General features: G+C 38.3%; 1 protein-coding gene across 5 annotated transcripts in view; it reads right to left on the bottom strand.

Annotated features, from left to right (window-relative positions):
• Positions 1-1,637: 1,637 nt before the first annotated feature.
• The window catches only part of ATXN3 (ataxin 3), a 37,518-nt gene continuing 22,828 nt past the window's right edge, over positions 1,638-16,327 (bottom strand). For 3 of the 5 annotated variants that reach the window (XM_025271791.3, XM_006071232.4, XM_044933393.2), the window contains exons 10-11: positions 11,352-11,443; positions 1,638-5,869 (exon numbers count right to left, since the gene is read on the bottom strand). In XM_025271791.3, the coding sequence (XP_025127576.1) occupies positions 5,781-5,869; positions 11,352-11,443 (181 nt within the window). In that variant the 3' untranslated portion in view covers positions 1,638-5,780. The remainder of the gene's footprint in view (positions 5,870-11,351; positions 11,444-16,327) is intronic. The other 2 variants (XR_006547165.2, XR_006547166.2) reach the window with 1 other exon arrangement.

Below are 16,327 nucleotides of genomic sequence, written 5' to 3'. Positions count from 1 at the left end.
ACACTGAACAATCTGGCTACGCTTTCTAGACTTCTCTTAACATGTTACACACTCCAGCTTTTGGGCACTACCTGCCTGTCTCTCCAGCCTTCTGTGTTCTTCAGAGACAAGCGGCCACCCCCACCTCAGTTGCTGTGCTTGCTTTCCTCAGGCAGGTAGAGTGGCACCACACCCTTGCACGGCTGCCTCATTTTCCTGGTGTCTAAAAGGCACCTCCACAGAGGCCTTCCTTGAACCCAGTCTGAAAAGGCCCTCCATCCCAGTCACACACTCTCACATCATCCTGTTTTGTCTTTGTATCTCACAGAACAAGCACAGCCTTTAACATGTTATGAAGTCACAGTCAGTCATTTAAATGTTTCCTCTGCCTCATGGCCAATCAGAATGCAAGCAGCAGCGGAGCAAAGTGTCTGGTTCATGGCTCTGTTCCAAGCACCCAGAATCATGCCAGGAATGCACACAGGTCTTCTTGAGTTAAGTGAATGAATGATACAGAATTGCTTTTCTCTTATAATTCACGAGACAAAGGGTTTTTTTTTGGGGGGCGGGGGGGAGCGGGGGGAGGTTCTGATCCAGGGAGAACAGGAACAATCTTGAGAGAACAAGGTCCAATGAAGAGTGGTGGTCAATTGAAATAGAAAGTCCTCATAGCAGAGGTGGCCAATGATCTTGCGGGACAAGGATGTCAAAAGGGCAAAGGTGAAAGAGCAAGGGGAGTGTGAGGATGCCTGGCGGTGAGAAAGAACCTGGTTTCTTTGAAGACCTAAAATGAGGCCTGCTAGCTCCACTGCGCCTTACGGGGAACTGTCAAGAGTACAGGCTGAAAAGGTCAGCTGGGCTCAAATTACCTATAGAATGATGAGCATTGAGCCTGGCAGGCACAAAATGGTTAAAAGGATCCCCAAACATGCAAATCTTCAGAATAAGGACAACCCCAAATTTCCCTAACCTTTGAAAAGCTTTTAGCTGACATAAAATGTGCCTTTAAATCAACAAGTAAGTTTCATAGGGCCCATAGGTGATGTTGATGAGATCAGAGCCATTTGGCTACCGAGTTACACTAAAAAGACGATCGCATGTCATCAAGTGGAAATTTTTGTTTGCCCAGCCCTAATTAAAGCTAAAATGGATAGCCGTCATTATAAAACCTGAGGATCCTATAACCCTGAACCAGGTGGATTCCAACTGTTAGAGGCTGGTGTCCGGAGTTCAGTGAGGAAGAATAGCACTCTTAAAAACTGTTACTAGTATGCTTTGTTTGGCTCTCAGGGTGGGGAAAAAAAAAAAATCAAGCCAACATTTAAAAATCAGATTTCAAATAAAAATATGGAATTCTTGGCCTCTCAGAAAAGATCAGAGGATCCAATAACAGTGGTCCCTCTGGTAGCCGTTAGTTGGAACGGAGTTATCAGTGGGCCCTAGCCAGCTTCATTTATTACCACGTCCATAAAACAATGCTTCTCACATTCACTCTGTGTGGGAATCTCCTGGGGATCTTGTTAAAAATGCAGGTTCTGTTTCTGTAGGTGGGAGTGTGGCCTGAAACTTAGCATTTCTGAAAAGCTCTCAGTGGTGTAAATGCTCCAACCACACTTTGAAGGCAAAGCTATGAACTTAACAATAAATACAAACAGAAGTAAAAAAAAGCAAACATTATCTTTATTTAATAATCTTTGATATTTAAAATACAACTCATCGACCATCCACATTAACAACAGTATCCTCAGTGTTCAACAGTGCTTTGGAAGCCCGGCTTTTCTAAGGACCAGACAGGAAGGCCTGTGTGTGTATTAACGGCAAGGCAGCTCAGAGAGAAGAGCGCACACACAAGGGCTGCAGAGCTGGGTCCTGAGCAAATGGCGCTGCCACAGTGCACCTGTGTCGTGGCCAAAAGGATGCTTTTAATTCTTTACTTGAGTTTCAAAGGTTACTTATACAGAACAGTAATTTTTAAAAATGCATTCCTACTTATCCAGTGTTGTAGAAATTAGATAATCACATTCAAATGTATGTTTTCCTCTTTAAAAAATTCCTGAAAATATTCACTTTTGAACTATGCAAGAGACAAGTCAAGTGCTTCCTAAACAAATCAGGAATTTCCAAATATGTTTCACAAATGCTTTCTACTCCCTGTCTTATGAATCCATAGTCTTAAAACATTTATTGACATACTATGATAATTAAACATGCCAATTGCAATAATTTAGATGTGATTAGTAGCATTAATTTTTTAAAATGCCAGACCATTTTGCAAAAAAATTAAAATAGCAGACATTTTCTTGAACAACAACAAAAAATCAAAATTCAAGAATTAAACAACCATGTCAATATTTTCATTCATGAAAGCAAAATGAAACAAAAATATGTTGTGTATTTAAAAAACAATACAAGTTCATTCATTTCTTTAACAAAAGATGCTGGTTACAAAGGGACCAGAAATGAAGCAAAGTTTTTATTTTGAAAATATGAAAACTTACTTATACTGCTGAAATAATTAATCCAACCTGATTTTTCTTCATTAAGATCACATCTGTAATATCTCCATACTTGTCAGGGCCCAGCTGCAACAATTAACTTTGAAAGTAGTGGCCATAGGTTGCTCCAATTACAGATAAAGTTTCTAATAGGAAGTCATCAATGTTAAAGATTGAATCCTCTTAAGAATTTAAAACATTAAGATTTATTTTTCAATCTAGGCAATTTCAATTATCATCATTACATTTTTGCCTGTGCACTGAGAATCCATCTTTTTTGCATTTGTACACCTCCAAATGGGCCAATTTTAAGACATTTAGTAAATCTTGGCACTAGTGTGATACTATTTGAAAACAGTATCAAACATGCAGACATTGAAAATGTCTTAGGCTCTTACTGGCATAAAACTTACTTTATTTGACTTAACATCAAATGAAACAATGTAGAGTATGGGTAGTTTTGCTCCTCAACTAGTTTGGAGTTTTTCTTCATTAACTATGGCATGAATAAAGCCTCAATTAAGAAAAATTAAGTTTTAAAGAAAGAAAGCACCTTAAATATTCTGTGAATCGTAAATTATTTGGCCAAGATCTTAGAGGTGAAATACAGTTTACCTGCAGCAGCCTTTTCAAACTACTTGCATTACTGAAATATTTGTATGTTAATTATGGTAAAAATGTTTAATGATGGTTTAGATTAGATGTTAACTACTCTGAATTTTTGAAACATAAATAACTACTTATTAAATCCATGACATCTATCAGTGTGAAAGTGTTATTTCCAAAGCTTGTTTAAACTTCACTTATAACACTAGCATTGCCATGGTACTTATTTTATCCCAGTAATACAAATTATACATTAGAAAAATGATACCAATAGTTTAAATATTAAACATCAAGGTGTTCCCAATTGGTAAAACAGAATGGAAATCTTTCTATAAATAAAAGTTCTTAGCAGGACAGTTACGGTGAATTTCATTGTTTCTGACTTGCAGGTGGTTTAAAGTAAACCGTACAACCTGTGTAAACTATAACTTTGTGTAACTTCATAATTTTCTTACTGTGGTTATGAGCACTGGCATCTTTACATACTGGCCAATCAATTAAGAAATGGAATATAAATGTTCAATAATATTTATGCCAATCCACACAAGATGGCAGTTTTCTAGTGATTCTGAGTCTGCCTGCCAAATGGAACAATTTCACAACAAACTAAATAAACACATTCAAATATATCCAGTGTGTGCTCAGCCCTGCTTTAAAAAAATACCCTAACAAAAGAAGGTCAACGTCCTATATTCCTTTAAGTGCTTTAGCAAGGGTGTGTAATATAAGAACTTTATAAATTTTCAAGGTTAAAACTTTTTAATGTATATTCGCTTTTTCACTTTTGTATTAGGTAGTTCATCAATTCAAATGTAAGAATTAATGTATTTTTTTTCAATGAGAAAAGATACAGGTCAAATATCCATGGAAAATATGACTAGCATACTTGCGTTAACTACAGAAATGTCCAGTCTTAAAATATTTTGGTTTGTAAATCTCAGGGAGTAGTACCAAACTCCAACATCCCTTGCACTTCTAAAAGTTTATAATTCTTCTGAAACATTTTCAATGGTCAAAAGAAACCTTTAGATTTTAAAATAAAACTGTTTAATTTTATGTAAGGGGAACTTCATAAAACTTAACTTGGCACAAAATAATGACTTAAAAAAAGTCTGTCTCTATCCAAGTAAAAGCTATTTCATAATCATAAATAAAAGGTATTTTGTCATCTCTTTTCAGTTAGCAATAAATCCTACATCAAAAAATTCCCTGATAAAATGTGTGTAGCCATACACCAGGGTATGGCAATATATCATACTTTAATTTTCTAAGTTGTCAGCTGAATCTTCTTAAATTTTAGCTAATGAACAATTCAACATTCAAAAGGGCTTCAAAGGGGGATAGAGAATGAGGGAAGGGGAGAATCTAAAAGGCCCATTTCAGAGAGACATGGTTAACTTTCATGAAAATCATCCCACCGCAATGACCCAGCAGGAAACTCTGCATCCCAATTAAAGAATGTTTATCAAAACTAAAGACTTTCTTATTTACAAATCCATTCAGTACTGTGCCTTCTGTAATTCGAAGCTATTTAAACATGATGCAAGTGTCAAGTCACAGTACAAATTTCAATGCAGTTTTGTTGGTAAATTATTTCCATGTTCTAAATGGTTATCTCTGGCAAGATCTACCTACTAAAAGATGTACAGCAGAAGCAGACATCCACATTCATAACTCAACTGTAAACAGCTCCGGTCACAAGAGGAAAAATAAAATTAAACTGCTACTAAAATCGAAGGCCACATTTCATCTGTCGTTCACAGTGGGCCCTGTATGTTGTTTTACACACACTGTATGTAACAGAAGGAAGCTTGCACACTATGCTCCTCCTATTTTTCTCAATTTCAAAAGAAAAGGAAATAACAGGGTGCAGGAAAGAGGGTTACAACACGCCTTAAAGTTCTGACCTAACTGAGGAGACAGCCACAAAGCATCTGACAATGGATGTGCTCACACATGACAGAATTCTCTTTTACTCTCAAATACTTGTGTAGAGCTGATTTCAGAGTACAGGAATGCACTGGAGTCATGAAATAATGATCCCTTCTCCGAGGGCTTAAAAACCTCAAGAAACATTACCGTCTTTCAACAGAGTAGTAGAAAATAATGAAAACCAGGTAACAGAGAAACTGTGATCAGAGAAAATAAAGAGGAGAAACCACCCAAGTGCACGATACAGTCAGAAGGAAAACAGCTTATCCTGGAACCGCTGCTATTATCAAAATGGAGAAGACACTGTCCTACAAGGTTAATTTGGTTAAAGAGAAATAAGAGCAACTATTAGATGATAAAAGTGAGCCCGATTCCCTATGCAAAAAGGAGGAAAAGACCAGGTGTGTGGGGAAAGTTCTGTGGCCAGAGCTAGTTATAATTAGTTGGTCTGCAAAAAGATCCAAGAAAAATGCCCTAATTTTAGATATGATATTGCACACTCAAAAAAGAAAAAAAGAACATTTAGAAAACTATTTTAAATTTCTTTAATTGCTGAATGCCTTTTTGGCTAGTGTTTGGAGGATCATTTTTTAGTCCTACAACTGATGTATTTCTCCACCATCTCATTGTTTTGTTTGCAAACCACCTAAGTCTTTTTTCCTCTGTTGAAAACTGTTCTCTTTGACACATTACCAAAATGGACCCTATGCTGTAATCACACAGGACAATATTGGAAAGATTGAATATCTAAATGATTTGTGAAAGGTATTACTTTTTTCCTTCTGTTTTACTTCTAACAGTTTCTAAAGACATGGTCACAGCTGCCTGAAGCATGTCTTCTTCACTCATAGAATCACCTGTTGGGGATAAAACACATATTTCTTAGAAAGTTCTGGAAAATTTCCAAAGTCATCAAAAGGTAAGCGCTCAGAAACTGTTTACTTGACTACTATAGTTTCCTTTGTTGATTCTGAAAGTTTATAGACAGTAAAATCCACTCTTTGACAGTTCCTCAAGTTTTGACAAATACCAAGTGGTATAACCATCAGCACCACCCAGACACAGACAGAACCATCCCATGCACCCAGAATACTCCCTCATGCTGTCTTTGTAGCCAGTTCCCAACCCCTAGGTCTAGGCAACCACTGACATGGTTTCTGCCCTACAGTTCTGCCTTTTCCTGCAAGTCAACACAAATGCAATCATGCATTGTGTATGCAACCTTTGAATATGGCATCTTCAACAAAAACATTATGCTAAGGGAAAGAAAATTTAACTTTGTGTCTGTCAATGATACATACATTACTGGAAAGTTTGTTTTGAGAAATAATTATTGATGCACAGGAAGGTGCAAAGATAGTTCAAAGAGGTCCTGTGTACACTGGCTAAATTTCACCTAATAATTAAATCTTACGTAACTACAGCTCAAACCTCAACCTGAATACTGACATTGGTATTTACAATGTTGTGCTAGTTCTATGGTATTTTGTCGTATGTGAAGATCTGTGTAACCACCACCACCCCCACAGTCCAGACGGAGAACTGTTAGGTACCACCAAAGTCCCCCTCCTGCCATCCCTTTTTATCCACACTCACTTCTCTTCCCTGGCCCCCTACATTCCTTAACTGCAGGCAACCGCTCATTGGCTTTCCATCTCTATCAATTTGTCATTTTTAGAATGCCACACACTTAGAATCCTACATATGAGATCTTTTGAGATTTATTTTTTTGTACTCAGCATAATGCCCTTGAGATACATCTAAGCTGCTGCATGTATCCACAACTGGTTTCTTTTTTTAAAAGTTAAAAAAAAAATTTTTTTTTAAATTCTTTTGGCCACACCACATGCCATGCAGGATCTCAGTTCCCTGACCAATGATCTAACCTGTGCCCCTAGGAGTGGGAGCACAGAAGTCTTAACCACTGAACCAGCAGGGAAGTTCCTGGTTTCTTTTTAATACTGAGACGTATCCATGGGATGGATGTACCGTAGTTGGTTTAACCATTCACCTACTGTAACACACTTGTTTTTATCATGTTTTTATCATGACAAAGATGCTATGAGCATTCAAGTACAGGTTTTTGCATGGACACAAGTTTTAACTTCTCTAGGATTAAATGGGAATATAACCAACGGCTTTATTGTCACTGTATATTCAGGTTTTATAGAAATTACCAAACTATTTTCCAGAGTGGCTGCACCAGTTCAAATGAAAGTTAAAAATCTTACCTCCCTTTACTTTCCTCTGATTATAATTGCCTTAAGTATTTCCTATATTTTACAGTAAAAACCAAATCAGTTATAATTCTTCCTGTAATTGTAAAATATAATTTAGAAAACTGAACAGGAGAGGCAAGTCTATTGTGTTTACACATATTTTTATTCCTCCTAGTGTTCTTTTTAAGATTTATTTGGCTATGCTGTGTTTTAGTTGCAGCACGCAGGATCTTTTTTTTTTTTGGTGGCACAGGGGGTATCTTTTACTTGCAGCATGGAAACTCTTAGTTGTGGCAGGTGGGATCCAGTTCCCCATTGTTGTTCAGTCACTCAGTTGTGTCCGACTCTGCCACGCCATGGATTGCACCACACCAGGCTTCCCTGTCCTTCACCATCTCCTGGAGTCCAGTCAAAGTCATGCCCAATGAGTCAGTGAGGCCATCCAACCATCTCATTCTCTGTCATCCTCTATTCTTTCTGCCTTCAATCTTTCTCAGCACCAGGGTCTTCTCCAGTGAGTCAGCTCTTCGCATCAAGTGGCCAAAGTATTGGAGCTTCAGCTTCAGCATCTGTCCTTCCAATGAATATTCAGGGTTGATTTCCTTTAGGATTGACTGGTTTGATCTCCTTGTTGTACAAGGGACTTTCAAGAGTCTTCTCCAACACCACAGTTCGAAGGCATCAATTTTTCAGTGCTCAGCTTTTTTTATTGTCCAGTTCTCACATCTATACATGACTACTGGAAAAACCATAGCTTTGATTATACAGACCTTTGTAAGCAAAGTAATATCTCTACTTTTTAATACACTGTCTAGGTTTTTTTAAATTAATTTATTTTAGTTGGAGGATAATTATTTTACAATATTGTGGTGGTTTTTGCCACACATTGACATGAATCAGGGACGGGTGCACGTGTGTCCTCTCATCCTGAACCCCCTCCCCATCCCACCCCTCTGGGTTGTCCCAGAGCACCAGTTTTGAGTGCCCTGTTTCATGCATCAAACTTGCACTGGTCATCTATTTTTACCTATGGCAATATACGGAGAAAGCAATGGCACCCCACTCCAGTACTCTTGCCTGGAAAATCCCATGGATGGAGGAGCCTGGTGGGCTGCAGTTCATGGAGTCGCTAAGAGTCAGATATGACTGAGCGACTTCACTTTCACTTTTCACTTTCATGCATTGGAGAAGGAAATGGCAACCCACTCCAGTGTCCTTGCCTGGAGAATCCCGGGGACAGGGGAGCCTGGTGGGCTGCCATCTATGGGGTTGCACAGAGTCAGACACAACTGAAGTGACTTAGCAGATGGTAATATACATACTTCAATGCTGTTCTCTCAAAATCACCCCACTCTTGCCTTCTCCCACATAGTCCAAAAGTCTGTTCTTTACATGTGTCTCTTTCACTGCCTTGTATACAGGATCGTCATTACTGTCTTTCTAAATTCCATATATATGCATTAATATACTGTACTGGTGTTTCTCTTTCTGACTTACTTCACTCTGTATAATAGGCTCCAGTTTCATCCAACTCATTACAACTGACTCAAATGCATTCTTTTTTTATAGCTGAGTAACATCCCATTGTGTATATGTACCTCAACTTCCTTATCCGTTCATCTGCTGATGGACATCTAGGTTGCTTCCATGTTCTAGCTATTGTAAACAGTGCTGCAATGAACACTGGGGTTTATGTGTCTCTTTCAATTCTGGTTTCCTCATTGTGTATGCCTAACAGTGGAATTGCTGGGTCATATGGCAGTTCTATTTCCAGTTTTTTAAGGAATATCCATACTGTTCTCCTGGAGAAGGCAATGGCAACCCACTTTAGTACTCTTGCATGGAAAATCCCATGGACAGAGAAGCCTGGTAGGCTGCAGTCCATGGGGTTGCGAAGAGTCAGACACGACTGAGCGACTTCACTTTCACTTTTCAGTTTCATGCATTGGAGAAGGAAATGGCAACCCACTCCAGTGTTCTTGCCTGGAGAATCCCAGGGATGGTGGAGCCTGGTGGGCTGCCGTCTATGGGGTCGCACAGAGTCGGACACGACTAAAGTGACTTAGCATACTGTTCTCCATAGTAGGTGTACCAGTTTGCACTCCCACCAACAGTGTAAGAGGGTTCCCTTTTCTCCACAACCTCCTCAGCATTCATTGTAGTCTTTTTAATGGCAGCCATCCTGACTGGCATGAGATGGTATATTGTGGTTTTGATTTGCATTTCTCTGATAATGAGTGATGTTGAGCATCTTTTCATGTGTTTGTTAGCCCTCTGTATGTCTTCTTTGGAGAAATGTCTGTTTAGTTCTTTGGCCCACTTTTTGATTGGGTCATTCATTTTTCTGGTACTGAGCTGCATCAGCTGCTTGTACATTTTTGAGATTAATTCTTTGTCAGTTGTTTTGTTTGCTATTATCTTCTCCCATTCTGAAGGCCTCCTTTTCACCTTGCTTATAGTTTCCTTATTTGTGCAAAAGCTTTTAGTTTAATTAGGTCCCATTTGTTTATTTTTGTTTTTATTTCCATTCCTCTGGAAGGTGGGTCATAGAGGATCTTGCTGTGATTTATGTCAGAGAGTGTCCTGCCTATGTTTCCCTCTAAGAGTTTTATAGTTTCCAGTCTTACATTTAGATCTTTAATTCATTTTGAGTTTATTTTTGTCTATGGTGTTAGAAAGTGTTTTAGTTTCATTCTTTCACAGGTGGTTGACCAGTTTTCCCAGCACCACTTGTTAAAGAGATTGTCTTTTCTCCATTGTATATTTTTGCCTCCTTATAGGTTTCTCAAGAGACAGGTAATGTGATCTGGTATCCCCATCTTTTTAATACTTATCCACAATTTGCTGTGATCCCCACAGTCAAAGACTTTAGCACAGTCAATCAAGCAGATGTTTTTATGGATTTCTTTGCTTTCTCTATGATCAATGACTCCATAGAGTGGGCTTTTCTTGGGGCAAAAAGAAAATTGAGGCTACTAACCACTGAGCTTCCCAGCCAGTTTGTCTTCTCTCTGCCTTTCAGATTCGGCTTATATTTGCTTTATACAAAAGCCCAGGGTTGTTAGCTGTACTTAGCAGAATGTGTAAGAAAAAGTACCAATTCACTCCTTTTTATTGCTAATAGTAGTCCTTTGTTTGGATGTAACAGTTTATGTGTCTATTCACCATCTGAAGAACAACCTTTAAGCAGCTTCCTGTTTGGGGCTATTATGAACAAATCAGCTAGAGCATTCACAGTAAGTTTTTGTGTGAATCTAATTTTCTTTTCTCTTGGTTAGATACTAGGAGTCGGACTACTGGATTCCATGGTTAAGTATACATATAAGTTTGTAAGAAAATACTAAACTCTTTTCCAGAGTTGTTGCACCATTTTACACTCCTACTAACAATGTATGAGAGTCCCAGTTGCTCTGATTCTTGCCTGCGTTTGGTATTGTCAATTTAATTATCTTCTTAAGTCTTTCTTGCAAGTGTGTAACGGCATCTCATTGTGGGATTAGTTTGCATTTCCCTAATGACTAGTGATGTTGAGTGTATTTTCATGCCCAATTTTCATCCATATACCTGGTAAAGTGTTCAAATCCTTTGCGCATCTTTTTGAGTTATTTTCTTAGTTTTGAGAGCTCTTTTTATGTCCTACTTACAAGTTCTTTGTTGGATACAGTTTCTTTTTCACTCAGTTTCTACTACCAATAACTGGCCAACATTCAAGACCTATTTATTAAACCAAGGTCTAATAAGTAATTCTAGACTTCTACGTTGTAATGCAGACTACACTCAAGTGTTTTTAGTTTTCCAAGGAGTAAAATGAACTTATTTTCCACCTACTATTATTCATTATCTTTGAGAAACTTTTGGAAAATGTACCAATTACTGTGACATTGCAAGTACTATTTATAATTTTAAAGCAAAACATTCATTGACTGTTTTAAGGACACAAGTACATTAAGGAGTCAGCCGGCTCCTTAATCCAAGAAAGTTTAGTAGATCACAAATTCATTCAAGAATTTCAGTATAATGAAAGAGGAGAAAACAGCCTACAAAGCCAAAAATCCCATGGAGCCTGTGTGTCAAAGAGAGCATGCAGGTAACAAACACAATGTGTGGTCGGGAGGCCTACCTAGATCACTGTCGGGTGCTTCAGAACTTGTGCTCGACTTTTCACACAGGTGTGTAAGCTGTCCTGGCGGAGCTGGTTGTTGCTGCTGCTGCCTGAAACATTCAAGAGTGAATGTACATTTAAAAAACAAAACCTAAGAATAAATATGCCATGAGAAAAACCATTCCCATGGAAAATAAATGGTTCCACAGAACAAAAGTGTCACTGGCTTGAACACCCCCAAAGAAGGCAAGAGCAATCATTCTGATGAAAACAAACTTATGATTACCAAAGGGTAAAGGCGGGGGAATAAATGAGGAGTTTGGGATTAATAGATATATACTACTATATATAAAATATATAACAAGGTCCTACTGTATAGCATAGTGAACTATATTCAATACCTTATAATAATCTATAATGGAAAAGAATCTGAAAAAATATATATAAAAGAATATATATATACATATATCTCAACAATTTTGCTGTACACCTGAAGTTAACACATTATAAATCAACTTCACTTCAATTTTTAAAAGAAAGAGCAATCAGTCTGACATAAATTACTGAAAAGCATCACAGTGCTGATTTTAGGAAACCTAGATAGAAAATTCACATTTATCAGACAAATTAACAGATAGGTATTTTCACCATAAAAATAACACATTGTACCAATGGAGTCACTATTTTTATGCAAATGTGTTGGTTTACAGGTCCTTAATATTGTTAGAAGTCACTGAAAATAAGCACCTTTGAAAAGATAAAGCATCTCAAATTATGGGCAGATTAAAATGATCCTTCCATGGCTGGCTCCTTCCTATCATTCATATCTAGGCTTCAGTGTCTCCTCAGAGGCTTCCCTGGTGGCTCTGATGCTGAAGAATCTGCCTGGCAATGCAGGAGACCCAGATTTGATCCCCAGGTCAGGAAGATCCCTTGAAAGAGGAAATGGCAACCCACTCCAGTATTTTTGCCTGGTGAATCCCATGGACACAGGGTATTTCCTGACTGTTTGAGCTAAAGCAGCCACCTTCCATTCTCACACTCATTTAATTTTCATTATAAACTATCATCATCTGATATTCTTTTGCCTCTCTCCCCCTGCAGAATCATAAACTAACGAGAGCACAAAGCTTATCCTGCTTGTTTCTCCAGTACCTAAACCTGTGCTTGCCACCAAATACTTTATGAATGACAGAAATGAAAACAATCATTTAAACTGCATCAAGTTTCAGTAATACCTGCTGCATTAAAGTAAATTCTCCCTGTATTTTTTTTCAAAAGGAAAATCCATGTCATAACAAATCACACATTAAAACATTTAAACATGATGGTTATGATGTAAATAGGTAGGACGGTGTCCTTATACTCAGAAAATACACACTTTTTGAGAAATATAATGGGAAATTGTGCTTTTAAGTTATTCTAAAGTGGTTCAGAAATATCAACAATTGGGAAATCTAGGTGGAGGGTATAAGGAACTCTGAACTATTTCTGCTTTTACGTCAGTTTAAAATTACTTCATATACATACATATATATATATATATGCTAAAAGTTTTTAAGAAACAAAACTTATAAACAGCCGACAATCTAAGTAAGAAGCTATAGTTTCAAAAAAAATGCATAAAAGGATTTTTAAAGGAAGCCGAATTTTTTTATGAATACAAAATTCTTTAATGGGATAATGAATGATACTTTCTGGCTTTTTATCAACCTCACCCTTTGTATTTCTCTTTTTTTTTACTGTTTATTTTTTTATTGAAGGTTAACTGCTTTACAGAATTTTGTTGTTTTTTGTCAAACCTCAACATGAATCAGCCATAGGTTTACATATATCCCTTCCCTTTTTTATTTATTTATATTATTATTTTTTTACTTTACAATATTGTATTGGTTTTGCCATACATCAACATGCATCTGCCATGGGTGTACACGTGTTCCCTATCCTGAACCCCCCTCCCACCTCCCTCCCCATACCATCCCTCTGGGTCATCCCAGTGCACCATCCCCAAGCTTCCTGTATCCTGCATCGAACCTGGACTGGCGATTCATTTCTTATATGATATTATACATGTTTTAATGCCATTCTCCCAAATCATCCCCCCACCCCCCGCCCTCACAGAGTCCAAAAGACTGTTCTATACATCTGTGTCTCTTTTTCTGTCTCGTATACAGGGTTATTGTTACCATCTTTCTAAATTCCATATATATGCGTTAGTATACTGTATTGGTGTTTTTCTTTCTGGCTTACTTCACTCTGTATAATAGGCTCCAGTTTCATCCACCTCATTAGAACTGATTCAAATGTATTCTTTTTAATGGCTGAGTAATACTCCATTGTGTATATGTACCAAAGCTTTCTTATCCATTCATCTGCTGATGGACATCTAGGTTGCTTCCATGTCCTGGTTATTATAAACAGTGCTGCGATGAATATTGGGATACACGTGTCTCTTTCTATTCTGGTTTCCTCGGTGTGTATGCCCAGTAGTGGAATTGCTGGGTCGTATGGCAGTTCTATTTCCAGTTTTTTAAGGAATCGCCACACTGTTCTCCATAGTGGCTGTCCTAGTTTGCATTCCCACCAACAGTGTAAGAGGGTTCCCTTTTCTCCACACCCTCTCCAGCATTTATTGCTTGTAGACTTTTGGATCGCAGCCATTCTGACTGGCGTGAAATGGTACCTCATTGTGGTTTTGATTTGCATTTCTCTGATAATGAGTGATGTTGAGCATCTTTTCATGTGTTTGTTAGCCAACTGTATGTCTTCTTTGGAGAAATGTCTGTTTAGGTCTCTTTCCCACTTTTTGATTGGGTTGTTTTTCTGGTATTGAGTTGTATGAGCTGCTTGTATATTTTGGAAATTAATCCTTTGTCAGTTGTTTGATTTGCTATTATTTTCTCTCATTCTGAGGGTTGTCTTTTCACCTTACTTACAGTTTCCTTTGCTGTGCAAAAGCTTTTAAGTTTATTCAGGTCCCACTTCTTCACTTTTGTTTTTATTTCCATTATTCTAGGAGGTGGGTCATAGAGGATCTTGCTTTGATTTATGTCATCCAGTGTTCTGCCTATGTTTTACTGTAAGAGTTTTATAGTTTCTGGTCTTCCATTTAGGTCTTTAATCCATTTTGACTTTATGTTTGTGTATGGTGTTAGGAAGTATTCTAATTTCTTTCTTTTACATGTAGCTGTCCAGTTTTCCCAGCACCATTTATTGAACAGGCTGTCTTTGACCCATTGTATATTCTTGCCTCTTTTGTCAAAAATAAGGTACCCATAGGTGCATGGGTTTATTTCTGGGCTTTCTACCTTGTCCCATTGGTCTATACTTCTATTTTTGTGCCAGTACCATACTGTCTTGATGACTGTAGCTTTGTAGTATAATCTGAAGTCAGGAAGAAGCAGAATTTCTAAACGCCCAGTAACACAATAAGGCTTCCCTTGTAGCTCAGATGGTAAAGCATTTGCCTGCAATGCAGGACACCTGGGTTCAATACCTGGGTCGGGAAGATCCCCTGGAGAAGGAAATGGCTACCCACTCCAGTATTCTTACTTGGAAAATCCCATGGACAGGGGAGCCTGGTGGGCTACAATCCATGGGGTCACAAAGAGTCAGACATGACTGAGCAACTAACACATACAACACTATAAAATAGAATAGAATAGCATGCTTTTTTCTAGGGCCCCTCTTAATCTTGTGTTTTAAATATAAGCAACGAGGCAAATTCAGCCAGTGGGACTTGCAGTTTTTCCCTGCTGGCCTCTGAGCCAGACACTGATGTATGCACAAGTTCTGGTGAGCATGGCTAACAAGGGACACATAGGCAGTGGGCTCCCACAAGCATACTCTGATTCTGGAATGTGACACGAAAAAGGCTGTGAGGTACGAGGAATTCCTGGAGCATCGTCTCCACGCCCTCCTCCCCCTCCATTCAAGAAAGTATTTCAGAATGCAAGGGAGTGATAGGTGAGACAGCACCTTTGGAGAGATAACTTTCATTCTACTTCAAAGTGAGAAGTAAATCAACTGCCAGCCTTGAGAGTATTTTGACACCTTTCCTATGTGGGGACACTGTAAGATGGAACATGTTTAAACAGTAAATCAGCATCCTTTCCCCCTGTGCCTTCTAACATGCCTTCAGCATGAGAAAGACGGGAAAACTGAAAACTACATGTCTTAAGACCATTTTTGAGCTAGGAGTCTGGCTACCAGTTAAACACATGCCTGAGACTTACATGGCAGAGGAGGTACAGTCATCTTCCTGCAGCTTTGGTGGGTCTCTGCTGGCAAGTAAAGCCATGGAGACACCAGTTCCACAATCCTGCTTCATGGCAGCTGCAGCGGGGGCCAGACTGCAGGTTCCCATGTCTAGGCAACTGTGGTGGCAGCTTCCTGGTCCTAGGGTCACAGCTAAAGCAGTGTGTTTTTAAACTCGATATCCTGATTCCGCTTTGTCCAAAGGAAGCTTGAGAGGGAGGGGATATATGTATATTTATGGCTGATTCACACTGTTGTATAGCAGAAACCAACACAACACTATAAAGCAATTATCCTCCAGTTAAACATTTTAAAAAATCTCTAAGTAGTTTCTGTTTTTTAAGGTGGACTCTGATAAATTACATCACGCCACTGAAGTGGTAGTTCAAGTATTAGGTAATCAAAAAATCACAGTAACCCATGACTATGAAAACATTGGGTTTTCCTGGTGGCTCAGATGGTAAAGAATCTGCCTGCAATGCAGGAGATCCAGGTTCAATCCCTGAGTCAGGAAGATTCCCCTGGAGAAGGGAATGGGTCCCTTGTTTCTCTCCTGGTTAAGAATCACTTTTTTAGTGACAGAAAGAAAGAACCAGCATCATTTCAGAGTTACATCTGGAGAAGGCATTAATAATGCTAAGTGTATCTGTAGGCTACTTCACAGTTTACAAAACAGTTTTATACACATTGCCTCATTTGATGTTCATAATATGGGAGTTACAAAGGTTTTACAATGA

This window comes from Bubalus bubalis, chromosome 20 (assembly GCF_019923935.1).
Source record: "Bubalus bubalis isolate 160015118507 breed Murrah chromosome 20, NDDB_SH_1, whole genome shotgun sequence".
NCBI classification, from domain to species: domain Eukaryota; kingdom Metazoa; phylum Chordata; class Mammalia; order Artiodactyla; family Bovidae; genus Bubalus; species Bubalus bubalis.
Note: the sequence above shows the minus strand (reverse complement) of the source record. Positions and strands in the feature narration are given on the sequence as shown.